Genomic DNA, 16,815 nt, shown 5'->3' on the forward strand with positions numbered 1-16,815 from the left:
AGTCGTCCTATCACAGACCGCTTCAAGCTCCAAAAAGGCGCCCTCCACCCCATATACAATAACATATCATCCCGTTGTTGCATATCTTTTGTTATTCAAACGACGATACAATGGACTTGTACGGGAAGGTAAGGAAGACACACGCTATTCAAAAAAAAATCCGGAGTTGGTATTTATGACACGCAAGCCGCAGGGTTATTATTTCTTTTCACCACGTCGCCATCATAAATCACACAGCTGTGTACGCACGTACCGCGTTGCAGGCTGGAAATTGTAGTCAACGCTCACCCATTCCGTCGTTGGACGCACTTCCGCGTAGGAACCTTGAGAAAACTACAACTCCCACTGTGTTAAACGGTGGATGACGTCAGAAACAGGCTCGTGACGCGACGGGAGGGAGCGGGGTGGTGGAAAGCGAGAAGGGAGGGGGAAGGTGGTGGAAAGTGGGAACAGCTCCCTGGTGCTGAAATTGCTTCAGCACAGCAAACGAGCGACACGCAGGGGGGAAGGAGAAGAGGAAAAAAGACGAAAAAACAAACATTTAATAAAACAAAGGAGGAGAATTTTGACACAGACTGAACCCGAGCCAAGGGCCTTGGAGACAGGTTTGTTTGTCAGCATGTCTACTAGCTTTCTTTGAATGGCTTATAATTCGTCATAAAATGACCTCGCTAGCGTTAGCCGGTACGCATCCCCCCACCATCATTCTCTATCCCCCTCCTCTTCCATTCCCAACATGTCATTTTTGACATTCATACATTAATACACACAAGGCATCTATAAATGACATCTCCACTATAGTGTGCCCTTGCAATAATGTGTTTTTCACAGAAGACGCAAAAATACTACACGCTATATTATTCTGTTTTTAAAATGATAGCAAGGCTGCAGCACATGTTTGGCACCAGTGAATGCGGTGCTTTTGCTTGCACGGTTCACCTTGGAGCAAAGATGACTGGTTGTGTGTGTGTGGAGGGGGGGGGGGTGCATATGTGTGCATATGTGTGTGTGTGTGCGCATATGTGTGTGATCTCAGGTGGCTGGTTGCTGACGTAGGAACGAGCAGGTTAAACGTAGCGAAGGTTATTGTGTTTACATCAAACATTTAGTTATTGACTGTGCCTTAGGGGCAGGGAATATAGAGTCCAACGAACAACAGATGATACTGAGGGATTTTGGATCATTGTGCCTGACAAATTCCGCGAAGTGAGAAGCCAGTACCATATGCAAAATTATGAGCTAATGCATGTCACCTTTACTGAACTTCATAAAGAGACAACCTACATAGTGCACAAAGTTTATGCCTGTCATTCATCCATTTACAAACACGAAAAAAATTGGGAAACAGATTGGCACCAAAAACAACACAATTTTGTAGTTTCTAAATCTGATGATGATGGTACATGTTTTTGCCCATGTACAGTATAACATGTCAATATTTGTCATCACAGTAACAGTGTTAGATTTATACGCTCAAGCATTAGTAAAAAAAAAATGCATTTAAAAAAATAATATAAGTACGTTGTCCACACATTAGGAGAAAAAGTCAAAATGTAGCAAGAAAAAAATACAGTTCGGAGAAAAAAGTTGTAACATTATGATAAAAAAAAACCGTACAAGATTAAATCTGTAATGCTTTGAGGAAAAAAAGGATGTCATGAGAGAAAAGACAATCTTACAAAAAATGAATTGTTGTGTCACAATACTAGACAAGAATAAGAATAAAAGGTGATGTTAGGAGGAAAAAAATGTATTCAGCGAAAAGGTCATAACATGTTTTAGTCAAATAAATCACAAGAACGACAACAAACTTCACTTTGAAATATTATTATACTAAACTCAAATGACACTCAGACATCCGCCAAGGTTGAACTGCTAACAAAAATGATTTGTCTTTGTTTGTCCACCTGAATGCTAGCCAGCCGGCCACTCCTTGGTAGATGGCGTAAGACTAAAAAATGAAAGCCATTTCATGCCTAAAAATGTAGTCCCTTTCCATCCTTTTCATGGTGTTGCTGAGTACGTCCTTAAATAGCGACTTTCTCATCCTCTTTTCATTGTCGTTACAGATGGCTGCCACTCAAGATGCGAAAGGCAAAGGGGAGGGCGGTGACCAAAACTTCGACTACATGTTCAAGCTGCTGATCATCGGCAACAGCAGCGTGGGCAAGACGTCCTTCCTGTTCCGCTACGCCGATGACGCCTTCACCTCGGCCTTCGTCAGCACCGTGGGCATCGACTTCAAGGTGAAGACGGTGTACAAAAACGACAAGAGGATCAAGCTGCAAATATGGGTACGAAATGCTCCAGCTTTGACGGGCCCCTCCCTGTCGTGCCGTGTCATGCCCGGTATTGAACCCAATGATTGTAACCAAAAAAGGCTTTTCGAAAGTCTTATCATTAGCTTTAAAAAGGAAGATTACGCTTCACACTGCCCTTGTATCTGATCTTATCTCCACTTATCTTGTGTCCTCTGTTCTAATCTTGATCAATCAATCAGTACATTTAGTTGAAAGGTCAGGACTTTATGTTTAGAATCAGTTGTGAATTCATTGTCTCTTAAGATGGGTGCAGTAAGAGCCAGGGATGATTTTAGATCTTTAAGGGAAACACATTGCTGGGTTATTTGCAGTCTTTCAGGAATAGCCAATCGGGAACTGGTTGAAGAAGATGGAAGCGTAACCAACAAATAATCGGGCCTAATTTGATCGCGATCTTCTACCCACCCTCCCCTCATCTGTTCAAAATCAGTCAGGGCTTGATTATTGGATGTCTGTAGAAGGCTATCCTGAATGATTATCCTGTGGTGTGAGGTGTGTTAAAGATTGATTGTTTTCTTCCCCCTCCCCCGATCGACTTGAGAAAATAGCCAGGGTCGACAAACATAAATGTTAACCCTGTTCGATACTTAAGATCACAAAGTCATTCACCCTAAAAAAAAAAAGATAAACGTTGTGATACAATTTAGTTACAAGGTGAGATAACAGTTAGCTTAGCTTCTTCTATTTGTACAGTACTGCTGCTGCTGCTACTACGAGTGCTACCACTTGTTCTTCTTTTTATTCTCTGTCAGTCTGCCTGCCGCGTGGCACTGTTCTGCCTCTCGCAGGTCAGTCTTAGTATTACAATAGAAATGTGGTTTGAAGCATGATGTGTAAAATTGGTACATATGTACCCCACTTTTTCTTCTTTTATTTCCTGGCAGTCTAGCTGTGGTTTGCTGCGTCTCACAGGTCAGTCCAGGTACTATGCAAGGTTTGATCTTGCAAGACTTTAGATTTGATGGATGAAATTCTAGGTAATAAGTCGAGAGATTTAATTGTAATAACATGAAGAACACGCATGATCCTTATGTCTGCACCCAAATTTATTGTCATGCTATGGTCATTGTGTGTATCGGGCTTGCTTGGTATGCGTGGACATTCTTCCCCATTTTTAAAACACTCTATAATCTGTTACGATAGGCTGTTTTCCCGAGGACTCTAAACAGGATAAAATGGGGGGAAATAATCTGTAAAACCTCTACCAGGGTGTGTCACATCCGCTCTGTTTTTTGATTTTAGAAAAAGTCATCTCCAGGGATCATGCGTTTTGTCATTGTGCTTTGACATTCATTTGAAGTGGCGAGGCAGATGGATGTCTGAACATTTCTGAGAGGAGACGAGTAAGTGTTAGCTTGGTGCCCGGCGGGAGGGGAAGGACACACACTGACACCATCCTGTGTGTGGAAGTGTGTGTGGAAGTGAAGCAGATCAGCAGCTTTTTTAATTAAGAGTTACAGAAGCACATTGTCTCGTTCTTTCTCGCTCGCCTATTTTCCCTTCTTTTGAATTTCACGCCAAAGGTTAACGTTCCTGTCGAGAATGTGATCTCTTGTCATAGTTCAACTATTTTGCAGCAATTAGCCAGCCCCTGACATTCAAAAAAAAAAAAAATCAACTCTTTAAAGTGGCATTCAACAGCGTCATGACCGTCTAGTCGGATGTGTGCATTTTCATCGCTAAATTAAGTGTCCTTATTGCTTTCAAGAAACTGTCTGCTCGTCTTCTAATTGGACTGAGCTGACACTTGCAGTAGGCCCGTGTTAATGTAACGGCTGCCGGATGACAGCGACTCATTGGATCTTTTCTGTATTTTGTCATTTAGCACAAAAATAATACAGTAATCGGGACTGAGTCTTGTTGCCAATATCAAAAAGCTCCAGGTAATTGATTTCCCCCGCCACCATCTCACAAATATTTTTAAATGCCCAGGGGCGTGGTTGAAGCAGACCCGGAGGGACCATCTACTCCACTTTTTGAATATGTCCCTGTCGTCCCCTCCGCACTTTTACAGGCAATAGAACACTTCAATTCCTTTTTAACATGTCGTAACCCATTTTTACAAACTGCCCTTGAGCGTAGCATGACAAGTCGCCACATGGACAATCAATCACAAAGTAGCAGATGAGATAGATGCTACCTTCTGGCCATGGCAGAAAATGAAATAAAAATTGAGCAAACCAACCTGCAAATTTAAGTTAAGTAAATCTGTTACACGTTGTATGTTGCCAATTTATGACAAATTAAAGTAAGGCAAAGTCGACACACCTCTGTACAAATGCCAGATTTTTGTAATATTAAAAAATGAGACCAAGATAAATCATTTCAAAACTTTTTCTACAACCTTACTTTCTTTGGACCATAACTAAATCTCACAAGCACATGTGTTATGGTCTGATGAAACCAAGGTTGAAATTTCCGGCCAACAAAATATTGGCCAACAAACAAAATATTAAAGGTCAGGAAGCGTACTTGAACAGTTGAAAATTATTTGTGGTTAATCAGAGGGATTTTAAATGGTGGCCGGTGTGTGTTGACTGCTATTTAAGCTGAGTTGTGATTGGTTAATTCTGACCACAGCCACATCCACAGTTACAAAAGAGTGTGTGCACACTTGTGCAACCACATTATCACAGTTGTTTATTTTTTAGATCCCCTTTCAACAAGCTTAGAGATTTTTCAATTTGAGCAGTACAGGTTATTTGTACATGTTATAGGCCGGGGAAACAAATTTGAAGCGATTTATCTGGGTGTGATTTTTTTTATTTGATTTTTTTTAAACATCACACACAAGTGGCATTTGAACAGGGAGTGTCGACTTTTTATATCCACTATAGTTCTTTAGCCAAAATGGAGTGGAGCAATTGTATTCGAGAGGATGATCTTTCACTCATAAAAGTTGGCTCACTCCTGAACAATTTGTCCCCCCACTTCCGAAATGATGGCTACGGCCCTGTAATTACCTATAGTTTAAACTGTAAGTATACCGTACTCTTTGAAACCATCTTTTAACATCACTTATCTTACAACATGACCCTTAAAAATAAACGCCTCCGTCCAACCATTCTCCACTTGATGGTGTCAGCTGTTTGTATTGATTTCCTGTGAGCATCAAGCCCAGCTTTTCATTTGCACGACTCAGCAGTTGAATTTTTTTTTTTTTTTTTTTTTTTTTTAATTCCTGTCATTCTCTTGCCTTTTAAATGAGAACAAATCACTGGAGTGCTGCACTCAGGTTTTCTCTAATGAATCTCAGAAAAAGCAGGAGTACCATCTCGTATATTGTAATCCGGCAACAGAAGCACAATTGTCCTTGGCGCTTTTTAAACGTCCTTGGTAAACATTTTTCTGTCATTCCAAGCGGTTAAAAGGTCACCGCTGCGTGTGTGCTTGTGTGTACGCAGCAAGATCAATCTCTACAGATTGAAGGTCAGAGTGGGCCTCAAGCTACAGCGAGCACACTGCGGTCGTAGCCACACGCACGCCGACAGATAACAAAAAGCGTGGTAAAGCGGCGCCAAGTGGAGCAGCCCGAAAAAATCCTCCGTCATGAATCAGAGACAGACGCGCCCTGCAAAACACACTTTGCTGTGGGCGGAACAAACTGCCCAGCACAAACGGCAGGCCCCGGGTTGCCGTTATGTAACTCATGGCAAACAGGATGAGGAGTAAACAAATCGCACTAGCCCACACGTCCTCAAATACAATCAAGCACATCAAAGCAACATCATTAGCATTTTCATTGAGATTTCAGAGCAAAAGGTGCAGCGGCTGACATCTGTTACCAAGGTGATTTTGCACAAGTGTTCTGATTTTCCACTGAGCAGGACTTCCACCAGGTACATACTGATTTTTAGTTAATGCACGTGCATCTTAATACTTTAGATTTTCTTTTAATTGAACTACTGAAATAATTGAACTAATTCAAATCATTTTACCAAATATTCATTTTTTTTCTAATGCAATCGGCTGGAGATTTATCAACCGCAATATTACATGCACACAATCTCATGACATCTAATATAAAATCTGAGTTAGAAATTCTTGCATTTGCATTTTGTTTGGCTTTTTTTACACCATGACAAGAAAGGAAAACGGGTAGGGTATTTTTCTTTCGATTAATTTCTGTGGGTAGAACAAAATGTAATTTGATGCTATGCGTTTCTATCCATATCTAATCCAAAATGAACATTATCATCTTTATGACAGCATTTATGTGTGTATCACTTATACATCTTAAGCAGGCTACACACATTAAGATTTTTAACATTGTCACAGATTCAAAATTGTGATCAACCCCACACATGATGACGAAAACATTGTCAAGTGTGTGTCTACTGCTCTTATACTCAGTAGTGTACTCAAGGTGGTGCCACAGGGCATTCGGACTGCCAGAAAATGCAAAGAAGATTAGTAGTAGTAGTCCCCCATTCCGCACCAATTCACCTAGTCATGGATTTATTTTTCCAACATTTTTTTCAATATTAAATTATTATTTTTTTGGGTGGCGGGGTAAGCCATGGAAAATGCAGATTGGCGGTTTATCCCTGTTTTTTCAAGATTTTGGGGAGTTCAGGAGTGGTAGTAGTAGAAATAGCAGACGCTAACGCTTCTCCTTGACGTTTTTTACTGTGATGAAGTGCATGGGAGACATATTATGCAAACCCTTAAAAATACCAGTTGCTTCCTAGTCTGGGGCTGGGCCATACTTGGTGTTAGGCAGATGCATAAACATTTACTATCATAAACTATTGAACAGGTTTAAGATTTATGGCCTTATTTTGCAGAGTGTGGCATTTGTTTATGCTTTAGTCCGTCTATGAATTCCCGTCTATATTTCAGACCCGCCCGAGTCAGCCAAACGGCGTCGAGAACGGACTTTACCGGTACCATGTCACATGGTGGTGCCCCAATCCTGACATGCAGCCAAACAAAGAAAAAATACAAAATCAAACAGTGTTGTTTACCTTTCGGTCCCACAGATGCCATGATTTTGTTCTCGACGCCGATTGGCTGTCGCCGACGCGGGACTGGGACAATGTGGGTTGGCCGGAAATACCTCCCAGAGGTTATAGACGGATAGACGATGCCCAGCTCTGTTATTTTCATTGCTAGCGCAAGTCTAGCACAGAGCGCAGTCTAACTGTACCCATGAGTGGGTTTTTCTTTCTTTTGGAATTTTGCTTGACTTTGCAGAGGTGGTGTGGGCCGTTGTGGGATGGAACGTAGCCGAGTCCCGGCCAATCACGGCGGCATCTCTCATTTGCATTAAAATCAAGGCGGTCAGTGCGCACGCCGTGCTTGACATTGCGGGAACAGAAATAGTCGAATAATCTGCAAGATCTCCCCTTGCGGATGATGTAGTCGGCCGTACTTGTAGTTGTACGTTCTGTGTGATACTGTTTTCACACCAATAACAAGGGGGGCCTGCCTACCAAAAACAGGGCCATTACAGTTGTCGGCCATTACAGAACCATGTCATCGTCATACAACTGAACTCTTAAAGTTCTGTTTCCCCACTCACATGGCTGAGCTTTTCGAGAAGATGCGAGAAGAAATTGAGTCACTGTTCTATGTCAGTGCAGATTTATTGTGAGGCACTCAGCAGAATGATGTCTGCATGGTGAACACAACACAGTGGATGTGATTAAATGCATGCATTGCGTCCGATACGGTTTATGCTCTCCTGTAATCAAATTGTCATGGACAGTTATGTATGCCCATGACAGTGAACAGTGCATGTGTGTGTGCGTGTGTGTTTGTAGGACACAGCAGGCCAAGAGCGTTACAGGACCATCACCACGGCCTACTACCGCGGCGCCATGGGCTTCATTCTCATGTATGACATCACCAACGAGGAATCCTTTGGCGCTGTGCAGGATTGGTAAGTCACCGTTAGCTAGCCTTTTATTTTTGGGCTGTTATGTTGTAGGCAAAGCGAGGTTTCGAAAAGCAACAGCTACACACAGAACTAGCCACAATCTAACATGCATGTTTTGGGATTTTGGAGGAAGACGGAGGGACGACATGCAAACTCCACACAGGAAAGCTCGAGTCGGGATTCGAAAACAGGAACCCAGACTGTGATGGTTTTGTGCTAAGCACTACGTTACGTCACTGTGCTGCCTGTCAAACAAACCAAGAAAAAACGCTTTGACACTGGTATAGACACACTGGTTCATCTCAGTATTTGAAAGCCCTAATGGACTCATTAGCACAGAGGAACCTTTAAAGTTGAATGTCATGAATTTGATTTGGGGTTTTTTTGGATCACAATGGAATAGGCTGAAGCTGAAGGTGAGATTTGAAATAGTGTGTTAAACATTGGATGTTCAACTCTCCTAGGATTATTGTATGTTCTTTAACATGATTGCACCTGAACAATTATATTAGCATCAGATACAAACATGCTGTTGACCAGAGGTGGGCATTTTACTAATATTTGCTGGTCCGTCATCCGTCAATTTGTCTATTTTTCAAGCTGTAGTCGTCTGTCGGTCACGCCATCATGTTATTTTAACTGCACTTCCATCAGTAAACCTCAAAGGTCTGCCAGTCCGTCTATTGTTAATCCGGAAAAAAAAGGTCCAACAGATACAAAAATCCATCCATCCATCCATCTGTCCATTATCTGAACGGATTTGATAAAAATGGTAAAGTATTGCTTACCTTAACCAGAATCCCGTGTCACATTGTTGCCAAAGATACAATCCTGGTGAATTTAAATGCTTCCTAGTGCTTCCAAACTGAAATAAAGCAGAAAAAACAATAAATGACAATTTTTTTCTTCAGATTCTGATTTGCTTCTTCATCTTCTTCTTCTGTCTTTTAGCAGTTGTCAAACAACTTTTGGTGCATTAGTGCCACCTTGTGAAATGGAGTGTGGGCCTAAAAAATACTGTTCCACAACCTCCTATCCCTACTATTTCCGAAAATAAAAATCGAAATGTAAAACTTAACTCACAAGAACTTTGCTGTAAAACTCTGTGTATTCAAAATTACTGGTACATATTTTACTTCTTATATAAGCAGTTCAGATAATGGATGGTCGGCAGACTAACACGTTTCTCTCTTTGGTGAATACCGCCACCTGCTGTATATATACAGTCAATGCAGTCTGGGTCGTGTTTCCGTCTCTCTTCAGCAAAACGAGCGTCCGTCAATAATGGGCTTTAAGGTCTGTTCGGACTTGACCAGGTTTGTTATGATTACACAGACGGACGAAAATTCACTTCCCTCAATGCTTTGCTTCGTCCGTCTTTTGGTTTTTTTCTTTTAAGTTTCCCATCTATTGTCTAACGGCCAACAAAACGGGCGTCCATCGTAGACAGAACCGTTGGTCAGACGGAATGCCTACCTGTGCTATTGACAATATAGTATATCTCATTTCAAATAAGCTGCCTTTTCAGGTTTTTGCAGTTCTTGTAATTGCAGCTAATGTCAGTCAAACCGGAGGAGCAAAGTTTGTGAATCACTTCAGTCGAAGCTAACGCACTTTGATGGATTGACAATCACCATTAAGGCCGAGATCTATGCCTTGCTCATCACTTCAATGGCGGCACGTGACACTTAACATGCAGAATCAGCTGCATGTGAGCTGACTGTAATAATCAGCACATTTGAAGCGCACAACCTGGCCGAGTTGAAGTGCTGAAGAAATATTGACAAAAACAGAAACAAACTTAAAGGGAGCTCAAGACAATCACAATCATGAGCCATTTCTGTTTTTGTTAGTTAATTGAACGTTCGATGTCCTTCTTCCCAGATGTCCTGAATGACGCAAAAGAGACTGCTTTCATGAGCCCAAAACTGAACATAAAACACTCAAACAGTGCTGAACTGCCGCATTCTGCTGTGATCATGCATTACATTCCCTGTTTTAAGTTACACTACATTTCATACAGTCATACAGTCCACACCCTGTATCGACTTTTGTGCCTCTCACTTTCATTCCGCTTCATCTTTCATTGTGCCCTGCGACATATAGCAAAAAAAGACATCGCCATGGCAACCGTTCTTTCTTCAGCTGCTCCTGAATTAAACCATGTGACGTCTTCATATCCTGTCTGTGACATGCACATATTCCTATTCTAGTGCCCTCCGCTCCATTTGAAACACACAGATGCTCTTTCTAAGCGAGTCACATCTTACACAGCTCTACATACACATACACACCTGGCCATCTTGCCACCTATTCTCTATACTCCCTTGCTCTCCTGTTTATCAGAGGCCGCAGTGTCCGCTGGCCTACTTTTTAGTCTGGCTGCAGTACCAAAGGAGATATTTGCTCCTTAAGCTCTTTCTCTCAATGCGCCTCACTGAGTCACAGGGACTGTTTTGCGCACACACACTGATGCATTGTTTGCCTGCAGGACTTTTTAATGATCAAGTACTGTGGAACCGCTGATGTCGAATGCCCGAAAGTGGCACAATTTGGATGGCAGCGGCAGGCAAAGTATTTAGGGAAAAAAAACCACAAGTCAAGTCAAACAAACCAAGAAATACAAATGATAAAATATCAATTATACGCACATTAAAGTAGATGTGTGTTTAACATTCCTTTACAACAACAACATCTTTTAATGTTGGTGACCATTTGACCCTGGAACTGAAATATTTAATTTCTAAAAAAAAAAAAACCCCAAAAAAACAACCACAACCAGCATCACGGTACTGTATCGCATTTAACTTTGGACGTACCACGGTGACACATATTGATTTTTAACATCTTATCTGATTCATAAAATGTGAGAGACACATCATATATTCACATCATAATCATGGATATCATGGATAGGCTATCATAAACATTGAACCGGTTTAACATTTACGATTGTTGGCCGAAACTATTTTGCGATCTGATCGGGAAGAGGTGGGGAACCATTCTTAACACACACGACACTGTGGGATAATTGCACAGGATAATCTTTTAGAGATGTACAAATAATCAAACCTTTGCTGACTTTGACTGGAAGGGAGACAAAATGCTCAAATTAACCACTATTATCTCACATCTTTCTTCAATTTAGACCTCTCTTATAGCATGTCTGCACGGATACAATTTGATGAATATTAGCCTAAATGTTTGTATCAGTTGTAATATTAGCCTAAATGTTTGCATCAGTTGTGATAATAAGAAAAAACAAATTAACCTACAAATGAGTGCAGTGTGCATGTTCAGCCCAAAAAAGCTCTTGACCCACTTTTTCTTCCCTAGCAGCAGTGATTCACACAACAATCTGACCAATAAAGGATTACGCAATCCCAACCTTCGACCTGTCCAAATGGCGGACCAGCTTTACATCCTGCCCATCTCTCTGTTCGTGCTGAAATGATTGAGTGCAGTCCAGTGACCCAAAAACAACTTGTCTTTGTTGTTTGATCGAATCCTATTCTTGTGTTGGTGTGCACAGGTCGACCCAGATAAAAACATACTCGTGGGATAATGCGCAAGTGGTGCTAGCTGGTAATAAGTGTGATATGGAAGAGGAACGAGTGGTGTCGGTGGATAGCGGCAGGCTGTTGGCGGAACAGCTGGGTAAGTGTGAGGAAAAACCTTATTTGCATGTTGCCCCTTGAACTTAACTACAAATGAGGTGTAAGCTATACTATCAACTATATTTGTCTGTATTTACTGCAGATATTGCAGTAAATGTGTGTCAGGAAATGCTAACTCTAAATACTAATGTAATGCAAAAACTGTATAAAGACCATATGAAATATGTATCTATATTAACACAGGGATATCGCAGTAAGTCTGTGTAAGGTAATGCTAAATGCTAATGTAACGATAAAGCACTATAACAGTATCAGGGATATACTAAATTCATCTATATATGTATTGGTTACAGAAGGTATCACATAAAGTGTGAATGGGAAGAAATGCTAATTCTAAATGCCAATGTAAAGCTAAAACACCAAATCGGTATAAATACTATATAAACTGTATTTATTTGTATTTGCTGATTGCAGTAGATATTGCATAAAGTATGTGTGTAAAGAGTGTCCGCTGATAGTGTAGTGGTACACACGCCTGAGTTGTGTGCGGGCAGCGTGGGATCGATTCCCGCTCAGTGACAGTGTCTATGTGTGCCCTGCGACTGGCTGGCGACCAGTTCGGGGTGTAGTCTGCCTTCGCCCATTGACGGCTGGGATAGGCTCCAGCAACTCCCCGCGACCCTATATAGGATAAGCGGTTTGGAAGATGACATGACATGTGTGTAAAGAAATGCTAATGTAATGCTTAAAGAGAAGTCAACCCCAAGCTTTTCTTGACAAGAATATGTTCTACGCAGCCCCACTAGTCGAAACATGGCATTCTGGTGAATATTGATTTTGTGAAATATGAGTTAAGCAGTAAAATTCACGTGTTTTTAGCCATCTCAGGCGGCAGCCATTTTGTCCCTTCTGTTGACTGAAAATGACATCACATTTACTCAGGGCTCAGTTAACAACCAATCATGGCTCAGCTTCAGAAAATTGGTGAGTCGTGATTGGTTGCTACCTGAGCACTTAAGCACTCAAACAGTATAAAATCTGTAGAAACGATCTGCTTTTGTTGGTTACAGCAGATATCACAGAAATTGTGAAAAGAAATGCCAATGTCAAATGCTCAGTTTACATTAAAACACTAAATAAGAATGAAGTCTATGAAACCGTATTTGTATTTATTTCTAACAACAGATCTTGCAGAAAGTGACAGCACTTGCTAATGCTAAATGCTACAGTACAGAAGCGCTAAAAGCCTGAAACAGTTGGAGTATGCAATGTTGATCTGTATTTACTGGTTAGGCCACTATGTGCACATTTGTGTGTAAGAAAATGCTCATAGTAAATGATAATGTAAGCAGCGTAGAGACTATATAAACATTATTTTTTATTGGTTACAACATACACAGCAGAAAGTGTGTGTGTAAGGAAATGCTAACGTAATATCAAACCGCATAAGACTACACAAACTAAATGAAACTATATTGCCCACAGCATACTGCAGAAAGTGAGCATGAATAGATGCTACTGCTAAATGTTAATGTAATGAAAGCACAAAAACAGCATAAGGACAATATAAAGTAAACTGTATTTTATTTGTCGGTGACAGCACATATGGCAGGCAGTGTGAGTTTGAATGCTAAATCAAATTACTAATAAACCGAGAGTATATTAGGAAATGCTAATGTGAATGCTAATGTTGTGATAAAGCACTAAAGCAGTATAAGGACTATACTGTCTGTTGAGTTGTAATTATTAGTTGTAGCAGCTATTGCAGAAAGTGTCTTTTAATGAATACTAATGCTAAAACTATACAGATATCAGTTTATATGTACCTGTATTTGTTGGTTACAGCATATATGGCACAAAGTGTGTCTGAAAATGTCAATTCTAAATGTACAAATTTCTCGTTAAACTCTCGACAAAGGCTTTGAGTTCTTCGAGACCAGCGCCAAGGACAACATCAACGTCAAGCAGACCTTTGAGCGCCTCGTCGACCTCATTTGTGACAAGATGTCCGACAGCTTGGACGGCGACCCGGCTGTTACTGCTGGAGCGCCCACTGCTAAACTGACAGACAGTGCTCCGCCCCTCCAGCAGCCAGGCTGCAACTGTTAGTTTGACTTACTGTACCGTGTTTTTTCCCTCACAAACCTTTCTCCCCTCGCCATCTGGACCCTTTAGTGGTAGAGATACTAAAATGCTGTCGTACTAGCGCCTAACCTTCGTCACCTTCTAACGCGAGCAAATACGAAGTTACAGGATGTGCTCTTAGAGACACTGTCAATAACCACCATGTTTGTAGTCCACTTCATTGTAAAGCATCCAAACTAAACCTAACACCTTAGAGATTATGTTGTGTAACTTTTATTTAAAGGAGACATATTATGCAAATGCTTTCACAATCTTAAAAAAGTTTCCAGGTGTCTTAATAAACGGATCTCTGAGGTTCTCCCGCCAAAGGATAAAGAAATACAGTACACTTTATATTTACTCTATTTCAAATCGGTCCCGTCTCATGCAAATGCCGATTATGGCTTTCCATACCATGACAACCGGGGGCTGAACTAGGGTGTCGAGACAAAGTGAGCTCAGTGTTGCCACTTTATCAACTTTTTTGCTCGAGTTAGTGACTTTTCCAACCCCTTCAATAAAGTAACAAGCAACAAATATAGCAATGGTGTTATCCACAAGTTAACATAACAATATCAAGTGGGCAACTTTAATGTTTCGGGCGCATTTCATCGGTTTAGTGCAAATTCTGATTTCAAATGTATGCATTTATTTTTTAATCATGAACAAGGGTAAAGTGCGTTGCAATAAAGCAAGCGACTACTCAAAGTTATCAGTTATTTAGCAACTTTGACTATTGAAAAAAAACAACCTTAAAGAGGAAGTCAACGCAAACATTTGCGCTTGTCATCACTGGCTAATTTAACCATATCCCCCCCACAATAAAGAAAACCCCCATGCAGATTTCATTGCACTTAAACTCATGGCTGCAGCATTTAATCACCAAGCCACCAAACTAAAATTTGTCAATTAATGTTGCTGTGTGGCTACATGACAGCACTAAGGCATTGACAACTTAGCTGAACATCTGAGTATGTGCCGGTTATTGGAAGCTAACACTGCTAATACTGTTAGATAACACAAATCTTTGCTAACACTGTTTGTCACATGCAAATGCAGAGTTGAGCTTTCATTACCGTGACCATGATGGCTAGAGGGCATACAACAAAGTGTTGCCAATTTAGCGACTAGCAACAAATCTAGCAAGTGAATGGCCACCACTGGCGAATTTAACCTTATCCCATAAAACCATGAAGTTCTAATTGCATTTTCACAGTGGAGACAAGACTTCACCAACAATCTACTGAATTCCTTGTTGTCAATCACTGTAGTGGTCAACAACTTAGCCAAACCTTTGAGTCTGCATGATTATATCAGAGCCTAATGCTGCTAACGACGTTAGCTAATGCTAATCCATGCTAACTCTCCAGCTCTACTTACGTTTTGTCTTTGACATGATCAAGGTTCCATACAATCTAATGACAAAGTTGGCTTTAGAAGCCTAGCTGCCAATTATGGGTGGTGAAAGTCAGTGTGGGGGCGGTAATTATGTCAATTGTGACATCACAAGAAGGCAAAAATAAGAACGATTGGCTCCCAGACAAACAACAAAAACAAAAAAACTTGGTTCTTTAATTTCACACTTAATGACTGGGTACGCACGGCATTTACCCAACTATTTAGATACATATAGGTAGTAAAAAGTGAAATCTCCATCATATGTCCCCTTTAAATGTTAGGCTGCCAAATAGGGCGCTCCTCGAGGAGTTTGTGTGTTTTTGAGAATGAACCTTTTGGGAGTTTTTAGACGTTAAAAAAAAAGTGGCCTTTTAGCATCCAACACGGCCTGACTCCTATTTGCCTTTTTTATTTTCTCCACGTGTCATCCACCATCGAGGCCCTTTTAAGCATGCCGCAGAAAAAAAGTCAAACATATGTTCACCTTAAAAAGACAGGATGTGCATAGACTTTTAAGATGTCATAACAGTGACACAGCAGAGTAAGGGTACTACACACTTATTGGGGATGGGGTGGGCCTGGGGAATTGACAGCCATAGTTTCCTTTGGGAATGTTAATAGAGCAAGAGCTCCCGCTAGTGGGCGCTGAGGGCACTGCAAACGTGAGCTGTATCCAATTGGATTTTTTTTTTCAATCTTAAGGCATTTTTGGTTCTGTTAGAACACTTGCAATCAATGGAATGTTTGTGCCAAAAGAAAAGAAAAACAATCCTTTCAGCTTTGTTTGTTTGTTGTGTATAGCCAACGAAATAGCAGGAAAATGCATGACCTTGCAAGTAGATTCATGTCCCAGTATAAATAAAATAAATGTGTGTGTGTATATATATATATATATATATATATATATATATATATATATATATTAATGCTACGTTAACAGATTAAAAAAGCATGCTTGCGGCGCTCGCCGTGACGTGCAAATGGGCCAATAAGTGCAATATTTTATGACTTTAAAAGCCTGTAAATAGTCTCTCCACCACTATGACTGCTGTGTGTGTGTGTGTGTGTGTGTGTGTGTGTGCGCGTGTGTGCGTGCGTGCGCGCGCGTGTGTTTGTGTGTGTGCCATATTGTTTGGGTAAACTTTTTTTGTAAGAAAAAAAAAGAGATGGCGTCCCAGTCGTGTCAAACTGTAGTGTTGTTGTTAAGGGATCAACTAGACTTTGTGTGTGTGTGTGCGTGTGTGTGTGTGTGTCGTGGTTGCGTATGTTGTTAGCATTTGATGCTATGGATAGCCCTGAAATAAGACATTATAACTGTGGATCTCAAGTGAAAATGTCCATTTCAGAGCAGGGTGACTTGCGTAACTGACGAGATGTGCGAGAAGGTTGTGTTTGAGGTAGTAGGAAATAAAACTAATTCAGTGTTTTGCTTGGGCCCTGTGTGTTTATTTGCTGTGTGCCGTCAACATCCTGA

At 40.9% G+C, this 16,815-nt stretch overlaps 1 protein-coding gene across 2 annotated transcripts; it reads left to right on the forward strand.

Moving 5' to 3' along the window:
* On the forward strand, window positions 1-16,767 carry rab3c (RAB3C, member RAS oncogene family). Of its 2 annotated transcripts, none has more exons than XM_086030975.1 (5): window positions 1-128; window positions 2,070-2,294; window positions 8,087-8,205; window positions 11,735-11,859; window positions 13,738-16,767. In XM_086030975.1, the coding sequence occupies exons 1-5, from the start codon at window positions 111-113 to the stop codon at window positions 13,926-13,928; spliced, it is 678 nt and encodes a 225-aa protein (XP_085887101.1). In that variant the 5' UTR covers window positions 1-110; the 3' UTR covers window positions 13,929-16,767. The 2 variants fall into 2 exon arrangements, with proteins under 2 accessions (XP_085887101.1, XP_085887102.1); XM_086030976.1 differs by lacking the exon at window positions 1-128 and adding an exon at window positions 429-605.
* Window positions 16,768-16,815: the final 48 nt, after the last annotated feature.

The sequence above is a fragment of the Filicampus tigris genome, chromosome 5, assembly GCF_054856515.1.
Source record: "Filicampus tigris isolate MCC_2025a chromosome 5, RoL_Ftig_1.0, whole genome shotgun sequence".
NCBI lineage: Eukaryota > Metazoa > Chordata > Actinopteri > Syngnathiformes > Syngnathidae > Filicampus > Filicampus tigris.